Genomic DNA, 15,555 nt, shown 5'->3' on the forward strand with positions numbered 1-15,555 from the left:
CTGAAGGAAGTTGCAAACAAATCAATGTCAGCAAAATGTCTTCAGCAAATTTAGCCCTTGTTATGCAGTACTGGAGTGGCAAAATTGTTAATTGCTACTCAAAATTGGTGATCATTTTTTCAACACAAAAATACTTCAGCTTCTGTGTGTCTTGCAAACTGCTCTATTTCTTGTTATTGAATCTTTAGACTCAATATTTGAGCCATTGAATCTCTAGATTCAATATTTGATTTATTGAATTTCACATTCAATATTTGAGCTGTGCTATTATTAATTTAAAATGTTGAAATTCCAAGCCATAAATACCAAAGTGCCTGGGATGATTAATGACACTGCTCAAACATCAAATTGTTAATTAAGCACAAGCCAAAGTAAAAATTCCCTGATATAATTTGAGTCCCTTTTTGGATGATCCAACTTTTCCCCTCCTAATACCACTTGAAACTGAATTTAAAACCAGGTGCAGAGCATTTGTGGGAACGAAAGACTCTTAAATGAATCAGAACACAAGACATTCTCAGATGAGCAGCTGTGGAAAACAATAAATAAAACAGAAAGTGAGCTGGAGATAAGGCAAATCCAGGTGATAAAATCATGGCAAGAGCTGTCTAATATAGGGAAATGAAAAATACAAAGTACATTTTAAAGCCCTGAGCTATACAAATACTCATCAGACTCCATTTCCATTTTTGCTGCTCCTAATGAGGAAAAGGTTGATTTAGCTCAGTCTTGCAGATGAAACTGCAGCTGGGAGTGTTTTTCCATATCCATCAAACTCGGGTTTCCCTCCAGTGTCCCTGAGTGTAAATCACTGAGCTTGACTTCATTTCATGGTCCTTGAGTTGCTCATCTGCTCTGTTTGAAGAAGAGTTGGTGCATGATGAATTTCACATGGTCCAAGCCCGTTCCTCCCCACTCTGAGCACGGGGTGCTGGGAGCTCCCTGCTCTTGTTATTGGTTCCATAAATCAGTTCATGGGATGCAGCCCCAAATCCTCGGACGTGCTGAGGCACAACCAGACGCTGCCACTGGGATGTGTCCTGACTGGCTGGGATGCTCTGGGAGCTGTTCAGGGAAGCCTGGGTTTAGCAACAAACACTCAACAAAATAATGAATTCCCAAAGCCAAAAATTTCAGGTGTCGTAAAACCTTTTCTTCTTAAAAAATCCCGGACAACCTAATGATGTAAATATGTTTTGTGTGAAGGCTTTGTTTCTCTAAAAGCATTTTGAACTTGAAGTCTAACTAGTTTGGGGGAAAAAAAAATTAAGAGTTTTAGGTGACCTCATTGCTCTTGATCAGTGCAATCCATTTTTTGGCAGGTTTTATACCACTCTGATCTATTTTTCCCTTTTGCCATGCAAGAAACCTTCAGAAAAGTGAGAAGTGCCATGGAGGAACTGACAACAGAACGCTGCCACAAGTTTGTATTTAGCCCAAATAATCACTTTCAGAAGCAGTCACTGTGCTTTTAAACAAAAATAATCTGAAAAAAATAGTGATTTTTTAAAAAAACCTCCCTTTAAGGAGACACCATAAGGCTTAAATTTGCATATGAACAAATCTGTCCCCATTGCTCAGAACTCTTTCTTTCAATTAATACTTTTCATTATTTATGCTCTTCATTTAAATGAATCAATTCATTTATTTTCCAGTCTTGCACTGAAGGAGATCTGGTCCATTTTTCTTGCTCAGTACAGCTCCCATCATGCCCCTCATGTTCTGCTGTAGTTCACTGCCTGTGTTTGGGAACACAACCATCCCCAGGGGAAGTCACATCTCTTAAAAATATGATTTCATTATTCTCATTAACAAAACCCACTTTTTAACACCAAGATATTTGACTGCACTCCTTTCCAAATTAAAAAAAAAAAAGAAATAACTTGGGATGATCTCTTTTTTAAACCAGAGTTTCGAAATCCCTGCCCCAGAGAGCAAATTCTGTGAGTTCCTTTGCTGAACGAGCAGGGGCTTTTTGAGGAAGATGTGAAGACCCAACAAAAGAGTCTCTCACAGGACCTGAGAGTCCCCACACAACCCGATGGCTGAACTGCTGCCCCTTTTTCCCGGCTTGTTGCCTTTTTATCCAAGGCTCCAGAACACAATTCCCGGGCGGCCGCATCAAAGCGTGGTGGCAGATTTGCCTTTGGAAGTCAGGGCCTGCTTCAAGCGCCTCTTCAAGTCCTGCATGTTGGGCGACTTGGGCCGCACCAGGTGCAGACCTCTCCTCTTCTCGCCGTTGCAGCTGCCGCTGCTCCTGCTGAGCTCCTGGCACAGCTGCTGGAAGGCCTCGCGCACGCCCTCGCAGTTCTCCCGCGCCGACACCTCGCAGTAGGTGCCGCCCAGCTCGGAGGCCAGCTGCAGCCCCTCCTTGGAGGACACCTGCCTGGCCCGCAGCAGGTCGCCCTTGTTGGCCATGAGCAGCAGGGGGATGTTGGCGTTGGGGTGGATCCTGCGGATGTGCTGGTGCAGCGGCCGCAGCGTGCGGAAGCTCTCGTAGTCCGTGATGGAGTACACGAACACGAAGCCGTCGGCCCAGTAGATCGAGCGGTTTATCTGCTCCTGGCAGCAGATGCTGTCCGTGTCATCCTGCAAAACAGCGGCATTGGCACATCAGGAACCAGCCCCAGACAGAGCTGCATTTGAACACAGGCCTGTTTGCTAACGGACTCCCAGAAACCTCTCTGGAGGTACCAGGGAAACTCCCACTGTGCCGGCTTCTCCAGCCTGGAGAAAAGGAGATCCTGGGGGGACCTGGTTGTCGCCGTTGAGCCAGAAATGACACAAATTCACTCGAAGGCTGGTTTGCAGGAGAAGAGCGTTTAATATGAAAAATGCTCTCTTTTATGGACAGATTCGACACATTCTACTCGATTGGCTAACAAAAACATCTTTCTCACAAACAGTCCTTGAGAAGAACAGAAAAACAGGGTAGAAAAACACAACCTTCAGGTTGTTTATGCTAACAAGTTATCATGATTTCTATGACTCCCTAAAAAGTCTCACAAGTCCACTGTGAGAAAATGAAACCTGTTTCCTCACTCTCTGACCAGGCTGTTGCATCCACACCTGGTCATTGGAGCCAAGTGTGGGCCAGGCTCTGCTCCCAGGGACAGGACAAGAGGAAACAGCCTCAGGCTGCACCAGGGGAGGTTTAGGTTGGATGTCAGGAGGAGTTTTTCCATAGAAAGGGTGGTCAGGCATTGGCAGGTCAGGGAGGTTTGGGGTCCCCATCCCTGGAGGTGTCCAAGGAATGACTGGATGTGGCACTCAGTGCATGGTGGGGATCAATCATGGCTTGGACTCATTCCTATTCCAACCTCACTGATTCCATGATTCTCTCATCCCATACTGCAAGAAAGCAGTACTGTGGAGTGGAGAGGGGTCAGAGCAAATTGGTTGAAGAGAAAAGCCAAAATACTGCTTTGGAAAGTTGGTTCTGAATTCTCTTGTACCCAACCAGTCAGAAACTCACTCTCTTATTGTGGATAAAACTGTGACAGGCACAGTAAGAGCACTAAAAATCCATCAGGTTTGTCACAGCATGACAAATGAACAGTTATCTCCCCAGGTGACTTTTAGGGCTTTTTCCAATTCTTTTTTCAATGTCTCCATGGACAGAGGCTCTCACTAACTCTGTTTGGTGAAGGCTGCCAGGTTTTCCTGCTTTGCAAGTCTCCAGATAGTCAGAGGTAAAGTTCTTTTGAACAAAAGCAATTGGTTACCAAGAACCAATGACTGGAACTGAAAATCAGCTGAAATCTCATTGATAATTTGTGGAGCAGTGATGGGTTTATATAATTTTTTTCTGTCACACATTTCTTGAGTCCATCACCACTCCTATTTAGAGCCCCAACAACCACCAGCTCTGGGAATACAAAGCTGAATGCAGCACTGTGGGCTTGAAAAGAGATCAGCTCACTTGTCAGGATGAAGTCATGATATTTCATGATATTTCATGATATTTCCAGCTAATCCTCTCCTCTTTGTTATCCTTGCTGGGGTAGGATCACCCAGCCAGAGAGGGAGATCCCTGCTGCAGCCTGCTTGCTTTGCAAGAACTGACTCTCCTGTCAATATTACATTTCTGCAATGTTGTAATTTGTTTAAATATCCTTTATCCTCACCTTTTAAAGTATCCTTTATTTATATTTTATATAACAAGCATATTCTTTGTACAGTTCTTCATGAAGCTGATAGAAATTGTGTATCTTAAGGGGAGTTCAACATCATAAATAGAGTGTTCAATTTTTTATTATTGTTGCTAAATTCTACCCAAGAAACTTTCATCATCTTCAGTAAGACTAATAGAAAACATTCCATTATCTATTAATCTATGGAATACATATCTGCCATTCACATTAATTCTAACAGAATTTAGTGCTCAGCACTCTCCCCAAACAGATCACTTTTATTTAGACCTAAATATGAACGCTAAAGCCTAACTTCAGAGAGCAGAGATAGAAAAGAATGAGTAAAACTGATCAGTTTTATTCTGGTCGATCAGACAGTAAGAGAGCTACTGATAAGCTGTGAGGAGGAGGAAGCAGAATTTCTGAAGGGTCAGAGTGTGATTTAGGCTTAAAGCTTTCCCCAGGAGTTCTACCAGCCAAGTGCCCTTTGTAAATATTTCATTATTGCCCACAGAGACACTGGCTCATCACACCTTGAGGTTCTTTGCCCTTGCCAGCTCACAGCTAAATCCTGTGAGCTGTGACATTGGTTATCAGCTGCTCTTATCACTCCTCCCCAATCACCTCAAAGCCCAAAACAGAAAGATGCAAAGGGATCCTCCTCAGCAGCCTTGTTGGAAAGGTTAATGAGAGTGAACTCCAGCCAGGCCGGGGCAGGCTGTGGGAAGTAGGGCAATTTGCACTGTTGGGGTCTGGGCTGTAGCCAGTCTGGGGATAATTAGCCACTCTCCATGTCCTGGAAGTCTCTTTTCATCAGCAAAAGCCTTTCATGGCAAAAAAAAAAAAAAAAAAAAAAAAAAAAAGAAGAAGAACTAATTGCAATGGCAAGCTTTGAAAATGGGTTTGAAGAAGGTGCACATTCAGAGTGCCCTAGGAGCAGAAATTCTCCCTCACTCCAGCTAGGCCCACCCAGTAGTGAGATGGATGGATGGATAATCCCAAGTGGAATGCTTTATTCAGGAAATCAAAGGTTAATGGGCTACTTTTTAAATGGAAATCTCTGCTCCAGAATGAATTTTGAAACACACAGGCTTTTGCAGTGTATAGGCCAAGCAGCAATGAATCACCCAACAAAACCATTCATCTGCTTCTGTTTCTGTCTTACAATTTCACAGTTCTGGGGGCTTGAACCCTGAGGGTTTCCACATGATTTCCTCCTGAAACACTGTTTCCACTGATTTCCTCCTGAGAGTTTCCTGTACTCAGCCTGCAGAGTGCAGGAAACTCTCTTCCTTAAGGATTTTAGTAAAAATTACAGCATTTTCTCAGTCCTAACCTGTTCTGGCACAGTCCCTTCAATATGATTTCCTCCTGACAGTTTCCTGTACTCAGCCAGCAGAATGCAGGAAACTCTCTTCCTTAAGGATTTTAGTAAAAATTACAGCATTTTCTCAGTCTTAACCTGTTCTGGCACAGTCCCTTCAATTATTGCAGATTTATAATTTGAAGCAAACAGACACAGGGTGAGAGGTGGGAGGGTGTCTGTGGGAGATCTTGGAACAGCACAGACCTTGGACTGGGACAAAGAAAATGGAACTCCTTCCTAACTAATTTAAAATAATTTCTGACTAAGCAACCTCAGCTGTAGGCTTGACTAAATTTTGTGCAGCTCCGGAGTCACTGGACTGTAGTTCTCAGCTTTAAATAGTAAGATAGCACCTATGTGGTCTGAAAACAAGAGTTAAATTATTCCAATCCCTCCTTTCTCCATGGGACAGAAGAGAGAGGGGATTCCCTTTGTTCAGTGTTTATCAGGCAGTCCCAGTGGTGCCCAATCCCCCCCAGCTCCTCTCTGCAGAGCAAGATGGCAAAGGCCTTTGTGCTGGTAAATCCCACTTGAATATTTGGAGAGCTTCCACTGCAGCTTTTGTTTGCTCCTGAGTGTCCAGAGCAATGAGGGCTCCTGCACTCTGCTCTGTGCACCCAGCACAGCAGAGTGGGATTGCATCAAAGCTTTCCCCTCGGACCCACTCCCAGTCAGAGAAGCTGGGAGCTGTGGGAGCTTTGCTTATTCCCTTCTGGGAACTCAGGGTGGAAGAGTCCCGTGGCACAGAGATGCACAGGTGGCTCTGTGCAGGTGAAGCAAGGGTGCAGAGCTGTCCAGAGCAGCCTGACACACAAGGAGAGAGGTGGTGTTCCCATCCCAACCTATACTGGCCAAAGCTAAGTCTAGTCTGAGATGAAGGCCACACCTAGAAGTTTAAGCTTGGTGGTGCAATGACAGTACTTGATTTTATCATGAAATCTCTGCTGTTCTTTAGGAATTATTATTCATGAGATTTCCACTATTCATGTAACCCCAAATTTCACTACATTTCCTGTTGCTTTGACACTATTTTCATCCTCTTGTTCTGCATGTGAAGCAGATTTTCAAGGAGAGACAATGTAAAGCCTGCTTGGAAAAATATTTCTAGAAAGAGGTTCCTGGTAGAATATTAAATCTAGACTATAAAAGAATCATCAAATCATTAAGATTGGAAAAGGTCTTTAATATCATCGAGTCCAACTGTCTAGAACACTGATAGAAAAAGGAGTGTGATAAATGCTAACAACTTAAAAAAAAGGAATTAATTATATTTAAAACCAGAGTAAGGAAAGCAGGGCAAAGCACCATAGCTGGAAATGACAGCTGCTGTGAAGCATGGCCCCCTGGAAAGAAACACTTCTCTAAATCTGAGAGACTTTGGGTGTGGAGGGAAGTCCAAGCTGAGCCAGCTGGGCCTCTGGGCAGGTGAGTTTTCTGCCATGCAGGGACAGAAACCACTTGACAGAAAATAAAGCAATCAAACTGTTGGCAGGAGGGAACCAGATTGTGATTTTAGTGCTGTTTAGTAATGTGTTGGAAATAAAATTGTTTTACTTTTGGCTTACTCCTGAAGGAGCCTGATTTAACACCTTCAAGAGCTCATTTAGGTGGAGTTTAATGTACCTTGATTAGTCTTGGGTTTGAGCCCAGGTATTTTCCTGCTGCTAAGCAGAGTTAATTACAGATGGAAGTGCTGGCAATAAACATAAGACAGAAGTGTGTGGAAAAGCACAGAGCAGTTGTTTTACCTCCAATGAGACAAAGGGAGTGTCCTGCACCTGCAGAGAGATCTGCTCCCCATCTATGGTGAACTTCCTGGAATACAAAGCACCTGGGGGAGAAGGAAGATGTCAGTCAGGGACTATACCAGGGAACCAAAATGACAAAGGAAAGGTAAAATGGGACTGTTGAAATCCAGAGCTTTGGGGTTTAGGATGTGAAGGTGCCTGTAGGAAAGTGACTGGCCTGGAGTGTTTGTGTGGCTGTTTGCTCAGCAGAGTGGGGCTGTGGTTGCTGTGTGGGGACACGTTCTGAATGCACAGCCAGCCTGGGGCTGGGAAGGGGCCATCAGGATAGAGTCACATGCTCAAAGTGGACACATAAATCCCACTCAGGTTTCCAGTCCATATTGTCAACTTTAAATAGAGGTGCAGTTCACTTTTAATGATCACAAACGAAGACATCCAGGTGTGGCTGGTGAAAGGAGTGAGTATTTCCTGCTGCTTTTTTCTGAAAGCCTTTAAAAAAGGAAGGTGCTCCAGTTTTGGACACAGAGTGAATGACTGTATACAAACCCCCCAGGTGCTCTTTGGGGTTTGTTGATTTAGAGTTTGGAAGTCCCCAAAGGCTGGACACTTAAACCTGTCTTTGGTTAATCTGGAGGACACATTGACAGGCAAGTGCCAGTTCTACCCACCTAGGCCTGACCTAACCTGGGCTTGAATTTTATTTTGTTACTGCAGCTGAGTTAAATGACAATGAAAATTTAAGTCTTGATCTTGTGAACTCTCCGTGGTTGTGAGAAGGACAGCTTCAGTGGCTAATGTCATCATCATTTTTCTTTAGAACTTAACACAAGTCATGTGGGGCTGTGAGGAAATGCTAATCCACAGCTGTTGTGTACAGCCCTTCTGTCCTGCCCCAGTACAATTGTCACTGCTGCCTCCAGAACAATGTCAGATGTGGAGAAATCCACCCACTGGAGAGCAAGGAATGCACATTAACAGGGAGCCCAGCTAGTGACAGTAATGCACTCACTTCTGAAAATCAGCTTTGTTTCAAGGAAACAAGTGATTTTATTCCAGTGGAAAAGAGCCTGAGCTCACAGAGCATTTTGAACACAAGGAAATTCAGCACTGAATCCCACATTATGATATTGTGGTTTAATACTGTGAGGGGATCCAGCCCTGGCAGGACTTAGTTTGTATTTAAAACCAGCCCTGATTTAAAGCTGTAAAGGTGGTTTTATGAGAAGACACTGCACCCCTGAACCAGAGAGCCCCATGTCCCCATTCCATGATGCTCTGCAGAACAAAGATCAGGTACTGGCCCTGCTCTGCCCAGCCATGCCTGGCACAAGGATAAGCAGGGCTGGGTGATCCCAAGGGCAATCACTGCCACCTGTTCCTTATTGCTGGAATATTCACCTCTCCTGCAGCATGGCCACGGGCCTGGGAGCTTAATGGGAAAACCATGTGGCTCCCAGCACTGCTCTGGCAGCAATCACTGCACAGCTCCCAGCTCTCACTTGATGTACAACCTCCCAGAGAAGAGGTGACAGAAGAAAAGGAGCAAAAGTGCAGCCAACCATCGGGGTTACTCGGGGTCAGGGAGGGGGAGCTGGAAGGAGGAGCTTCCAGAGTGCATTTCCTCAGATCAAAGGTGTCTTGTGCTGCTCCCTCCTCATCCTGAGCTCAGCAAGCATCTCAAAAGTCTCCAAAATGAAGCATTTTCTGAATTCTGCCCACTTTCACCCCCAAAATGTGAGGTGGCCAATGCATGGGGTGTGCAGTAGGGGTGAGCATGGGGGATACATGGATCCATCCTACAACACTGGCCAAATCAGTCAGTGTTTTCCTGGAACAGTTCACATGAACACACCCTCTGGATTAAACAAAGAATTAATGGTTGCTTTGCTTGTCTTATGGAGAGGTTTCAGTTTCAAGGTTTTCCTGGTTATAAGAGCCCCTTAAATAAAGGGAATGCACAGAAAAGGTTCTGAACTGCATTCACACTCCTCAGAATTCCTCTGCCTTCCCTGGGGTTGCAGGGGGGGCAGCACTGGGTTTCCGTGGTTTAGTTGGTGTGTAGGCTGTTCCTAAAGCCTGTGTTTCACTATAGGCATGTCCCCAAGCAAACCTTTTACTCTGATCCTTTTCCATCAACTTGGGGAAAAACAGCTGAAAGGATCATAAATAATGAGCCTTTGATTTATTGCTTTCATAGCTCGAGGCTATTAACTGAAAATATGCACCTTATGGACATCTAACACCACTTGGCTTCCCTGCAACGTGCACCAGTCACAAAACAGAGAGGATTTCTTTTCCAGCTCCCTGCAGTGCTGCTGGGGAGAGCAGAACTCACCAGTGTTGGCCTCGTAGTCCCCAATGAATCTCTTGGTGAGGAAGCGCACCACCAGGGCTGCAAAACAATGACAGAAAGGTGGGTCCTTAGTGAGAGCCCTGATCCCTCCTGGCAAATGAAATGTCTTATTCTGCAAGCTCCTGGGGCATATTCCTGCAGGAAGGAGTCTCCCATGAAACCAGGTTAATCTCTGGATTGCTCACTTCTTCTGCAAGTGCTGCTCTCAGCACTCTCAGACAAAGATCTGGGGCCAGCCTGGGATACCCAACACAGAGTTTTTCACAGCTTGTGTTGGAAATAAGCCCTGAGATTCAGGGTGGCAGCTCAGCGTGGGATAGGGAGGTTGTTTCCCTGTGTTTACCTGCAGGTAAAACAATCTGTCCTTTGCTTTGAAATAATTTAGAAGAAGAGTAACAAGCCAGTAGACTGCAGCTAATCCAAATTTAAGCATTCTCTGTCATGAAAGAAGTGAGGCTGATGGATGGAATGGTTCTTTCCAGCCTTAAGACCTCTCACAAAACCCATTAGGGATATCTAATCACACCCAGCAAACAAACTCCATGTGCTCTGCACCCTTGGGTCACGCTGGAGTACCCTGGGCCTTCTTATTCACCATAACCTGAACTTCTTTCTTAAACTCATTGATAAGAACATTTTCCTTTTCTGCATAAAACATTTCAATCCCATCATGGCAACAGTAACTTATATTCCTGTGGTGCTTTGATCTCAGTAGATTCCTAGTAACTTGCAACACCACTTAATTAAGAATTAAATGAAATGTCTTATTCTGCAAGCAACATTATTTTATAATAGATTTCATTTCAAGCAATAATTTTTCTCACAGTGATACTGGGTCATCCTTTAGCACCCTTAAATGAAATTGCCTGTGCAGCTGTCTTCAAGAAACTATTTTAAAAAAATAATATGAAGATGTGGCTGCTTCAAAGCCAAAACAAACATTTTGCTGAATCCCATGGAACCACAGATGTAATAAATCAATCTGCTTTTAATAATTCCTGAAATCATGGACCAGATATTCAAATGCAACAATGCTCTCTCTACCCTCTTTTCTTCCCCTCTCCTTTGGAGAATAATAAAGGCACATCTTTGTAGGCTGTGATTTGTCTGCAGCGCATAAAACACTTACAGCAGGAGGATAAAAGCCACCTTGTGGGGTGTGGAAATTTAGCTACAGTTAAATAATTTGCACAAGAGCATCTAGAAGCATTTGTGAGTACAAAACTCACTGCTGGCTCACGTTGGCTCCTCACGCATCTACAGCAAATCTGCCTCACAAACTCGCCTGTTTTTTTTTCTTTAAAAAAATAATAAAAAAGCAAATTGAAATAGTTAAGCTGCGGTAAATGCCACCAGTTTGGGGGCAGCGAAGGAGCTGGGAAGGAAAGCAGGGCACACACCTGTGCCTTACCTGTCTTGCCCACGCCGCTGCCGCCCAGCACCACCAGCTTGATGATCTTGTTGGGCGCGCAGTCCAGCACGGGGTACTCCGGGATGGGCAGCAGCAGGAAGTTCGTGGAGTACTGAGACATCGTGTCCTCAGGGATGAGAAGCATGCCAGAAGGGATGGCTGCTCAGCCCGGGCTGCGGGAGAAAAGCGGGAGCGCGGCTCCGCTGCGCCCGTCCTCGCCCGGCTTTCCCGGCAGCGAGAAGCGCGCTCATCCCACCGCAGGCGTTCTCCCGAGGAATGCGAGAGAGAGCCCGGCCTCCTCCGGCCGATGCCTCAGCTCAGACAGCGACTTCGGAGAGCCGAAGGGAACTTTTTGATCGGCCCCCGTGAAAACTGACTCCGGCAGCCCGCAGCCAATCACGAGGGGAGCGGGACATTCCTGCAGCCGGCACCCCGCGCCCCTCAGCCCTCCCCGCGGCCCAGAGCCGGCACCCAGCGCTCCTCGCCCCTCAGCCCTCCCCGCAGCCCAGAGCCGGGCACCCCTCAGCCCTCCCCGCGGCCCGGAGCCGGGCACCCCTCAGCCCTCCCCGCGGCCCGGAGCCGGCGCCCCTCAGCCCTCAGCCCTCCCCGCGGTCCAGAGCCGGGCGCCCCTCAGCCCTCCCCGCAGCCCGGAGCCGGCGTCCCTCAGCCCTCCCCGCGGCCCAGAGCCGGCACCCAGCGCTCCTCGCCCCTCAGCCCTCCGCACGGCCTGCTCCGTGCTCTGCCCTTGGCTGGCTGCTAAAATCCGGATTTTGGGACTTTACAGCCGGCACGGGAGCGCTTGGAGCGCGGTGCAGTCACGGCCATGCTCTGCTCTAATTCGGCTGTGAATAATCCGGTTCTGCCTGTCCGGTTCCTTCGCCCTCTCAATGGCCCCGGCCCCGCTCTGTTGTTCTCTCTCCATTCATTGTGTGCTGCCCCTCCAGAGCCCCGCAGCCCATGGGACCCCGCTCTTCAGGATAATAAACACTTCCATCCCCCCCTCAGAGCTTTCGGGAGGCTGTGGGATATTCCAAAATCCCAACTGACATCCCGTGAATGCTCCGGGATACATTTGATCTGCTGCTTTGTGAGTCCTAAAGGGCCGCTGGAACGTGGGGCAGCGCTGGGGTGGGAACTGCAGGCTCTCCGAACGTGGGGAAGGGAATTTGGGGCTGCTGACAGACTTGGGCTGGGTGGCATTCAGAGGGAATGAGGACAGAATGGCTTCTCTAGGAAAACTGAGTGGGGTTTTAAGACAGCTGGCAGGGTCTGTGGGATGACAGCCTGGAACTGAACACTGGCTACAATCAGCTCTCAGCTCTCTGGGATGGCAGGGAGGGAAGAACACTGGAAAGGGAGTGACCCAGATAAAGCAGAACTGCAAATAATACGAAACAGATGTAAATTAAACTTAAAAAAATAATATAGTTGGAGCATACATCTTTGGAAGGCTTCTCAGAGGGGAGCAGAGGCAAGGCTGGGACATGGACTCTGTCAGGCTGTGTGGGAGATGTGGATGGGAATGGAGACCAAGATAAGCCCCCCGAGCTCATGGAGACCTGGGGAAGATGATGTTCTGCAGGCAGGAGATGGGCTTGGCTCACTCTGGAGAGGCTGCAGCCACCAAAAGCCTCTCTGTGCCCAGCTGCTCTCACGGCTCAGCCCTGACCCGCAGCACACACCTGAGCCCTCCCCAGCAGGCTCCAGAGGCAGGCTGGGCTCCCAGGGGATGGGGGATCAGGGCAGGGCTCTGAATTACTGCCCCTTCCCAAAGATCCCAGCTTCCACACCAGCACCTCACAGGATGAGGTGGGCGTGAGCTGCCCTGAGGAAAATCCAGCTCTGGGGCTCAGCAGTGCAGTGAAATCAGCACAAGAATGCCGAGATTTATGGACATGTCCCTTTCCCAAGGTTCTGTTTCCCCTCTGAAAGCTCCTTGTGCAGCAGTATTTGTAGAGTGATGCTCTGCAAGCTCCCAGCATTGTTCCTTTGACCATCCTGGCAGCTGATGAAGAGGAGGAAGAAAGGTTTGGAGACTGAAGCAGCTCATGGAACTGGGAGAGAGCGGCTGGATCCTGTGTCTTTTGGGACATGGCTCCTGTGGGAATGATTTGCAAATCTTCCAGTGTCAATTTGCTTCCAGATTTTTGCAAAGCCCCAAACACTGAGAAAAAAAAAAAAAAGAAATCTTTTCCAGGAAATTTCTTTACCGGGGTGCTTTAATCTCACACTAGTTTTGTAAGAAGAGGCAAAATGAGAGGAGGAATAGGAAAAAAGCTCAAAATCTTGTGGTCAATTAATAGGGCAGCACTTTGAAATGTGTTATTGAGCAGGACAGTGATAAATTTGGGATTAGTTAGCAGCAGTTAGTCACTGTCTGCCTCTCTGAGTGCTGGAACCTTTGTTCCCATTTGCTATTAAAAGCATATGTTAGTGAGTAATATAAAACCATTCATCACAATAGTCCTCCTCCAAAACCAAACAGTCATAGATCTGTCAGCTTCTAGGTGGCCAGAAGAGCTCCAGCCCAGGAAAAAAAAAGCCAGATAAGTTCAGAAAGACCATGAAGAATATTCTATACAAGCAAAGACATTCCTGGAAGAAAACAGCTCTGCTGGCTTGCTCCAAGAGGGAGGCACGTTCAATTGAAAAAAAGTTAAAATCGTTTTGGGTAACCAAATGTGGTGCTGAGGAACACAAAAGGGAGTCAGAGGCACATGGAGGGTGAGTTTTGGCCTGGATGAATGTGAGGCAGACACAAAGAATGCAAACTGTGCTCAAAGGATGCTGAGCTGGGATGTGGCACTCAAAAAATCAGGAGTCCCAAGAAGGGGCAAGGAGCAGCTGCTGCTGTGTGAGGAGGGACAGGGAAGCTGCTCCATGTGCTTGCAGGGCTGGATCTGCTGCTGACACGGGAGAGGGGATGTGTGGGGGCAGGAATGAGACAGCAGTGCTGCAGGAAATGTCAAACTGCTGCTTTTGGCAGCTCTGAGGGCTTCTGGTTGCTTAAAACAAATGTGAAAGCAGTTTCAGGCTGCATGTTGGAAGCAGAGCAGTGGAGTTGGAGTTCCTTTGCTGATGTGGTTCAATATTAATTTCTTCTGCACCAGCCCTGGCTTCTTGTGCTTCTCCCCAGATCTCGTTCCACCACATGCAGGAATTTCTGTGCAGAGAGAAGGGCTTTTAGTACAAATAAAAAAACCTGTGCATTCTCCCAAAGTTTTCAGCCTACTCTCAAGCTCCCCTCTCCTCTCAGCTTGGAGGCTTTAATTCTGAAAGGATTCAAGTAAAATACAGAATCAAACCCAGAGATTTTCAAGTGTGGTCCTTGTCTGATTTTCTAGATTGCCTTTTCATGGAGTGAAGCCACGCAGAAGGATTCACACTCTGAGATTGTGTAACCCTTGGCATGTGGAATAACAATTGTTTTTAAAGGAGATGTTCATTGTTTGTGTACAATGAACTTATATTTAGCTAAGAAACCCATGTTTTAAATTCTAATTCTCTTGGAAAAACAATAGCTTAAATTAGAGGGGGAATGTTTGCAAAACTGAGAGCGACTTTGGAAACGCTTGGATGGTTCTGGAGGTTTCACTTTACCACCCCTTGGGTTGCTCATGCAAAAGTCTGTGCCTTTGCATGGTGCACAGAGATTGTTATTTCCACAATGAATTTTTTACAGATTTATTTACTGCTCTGTGTTGCCTTTGGCTCTGTTTGTTAGAAGATTTTCTATTTATATTGTTGTTGGCCCTCCTACACATTTTCAGAGACGAAGCTTGCTAAAAATAAAAGTATTTGCCATGACCACAGTGCCCGTCACAGGAGGATGTCAGAGTGCTTTAAAACTGGCTGCAATTATTCCTCATGCATTGTATAGAAGGAGTAAGAGATGAGCAGAGCCAGAGAGACCTTGCTAAGGTCCCAGCATGTTGGGAAAATGTTTCTCCTTCTGCCTAGCTCTGGCAGAAATGATTTTTCCTCCAGAAGTCCATTTGTAACCATTACATTTGCCTCTGGTACATCTTTCATAGAATATATTGGTGTTAGGGAGACTTGGGAGGAGAAACAGGGCTGGTTTTGGAGCAGAAATGGGAAATGTGGCTGTGGGGAAGTGCCAGGGGCTGTGGCAGGTGCTGAGACAGAACTCGTGGCTGGCGGCTTGTGCACACACTCCTGAATTGACTCCAACCAACAAGAATTGATCCCTGCAGCTCTCTCTGCCCCTCTTTGTGGCAAACTTGGGGCCCAAAGGTCACTTCTGACACTGCACTCAACAGAAATTGTCTTCGAACCACCTTTCTGCTCCCAGCAACTAAATACCTCCAAACTGGGAAAGGTAAAAGAGGAGGAGATAAGAAAGGATCAAAAATGAGTGTGGTGTGCTCAGGGAACCAGCCTTGGCCTGTATGCTCAGAATTCCACCTTGCTGAGTTTAGATGAATTAAAAGTGCATCTCTGTGCTCCAGCAGTGACCTCTGGATACATTTTGGGCAAGACTACAATTTTAGCCCCATAATTCTACTCAGTACCAAGTTGTTCTT

At 46.5% G+C, this 15,555-nt stretch overlaps 1 protein-coding gene across 1 annotated transcript; it reads right to left on the reverse strand.

Annotated features, from left to right (window-relative positions):
• Positions 1-506: 506 nt before the first annotated feature.
• Positions 507-11,520, reverse strand: LOC121346493 (ras-like protein family member 11A-like). The gene is made up of 4 exons (XM_041424356.1): positions 11,012-11,520; positions 9,583-9,639; positions 7,248-7,330; positions 507-2,589 (listed from the first exon to the last, which is right to left on the reverse strand). The coding sequence occupies exons 1-4, from the start codon at positions 11,154-11,156 to the stop codon at positions 2,122-2,124; spliced, it is 753 nt and encodes a 250-aa protein (XP_041280290.1). The 5' UTR covers positions 11,157-11,520; the 3' UTR covers positions 507-2,121.
• Positions 11,521-15,555: the final 4,035 nt, after the last annotated feature.

This window comes from Onychostruthus taczanowskii, unplaced genomic scaffold (assembly GCF_017590055.1).
Source record: "Onychostruthus taczanowskii isolate IOZ18803 unplaced genomic scaffold, ASM1759005v1 scaffold81, whole genome shotgun sequence".
Lineage (NCBI taxonomy): Eukaryota > Metazoa > Chordata > Aves > Passeriformes > Passeridae > Onychostruthus > Onychostruthus taczanowskii.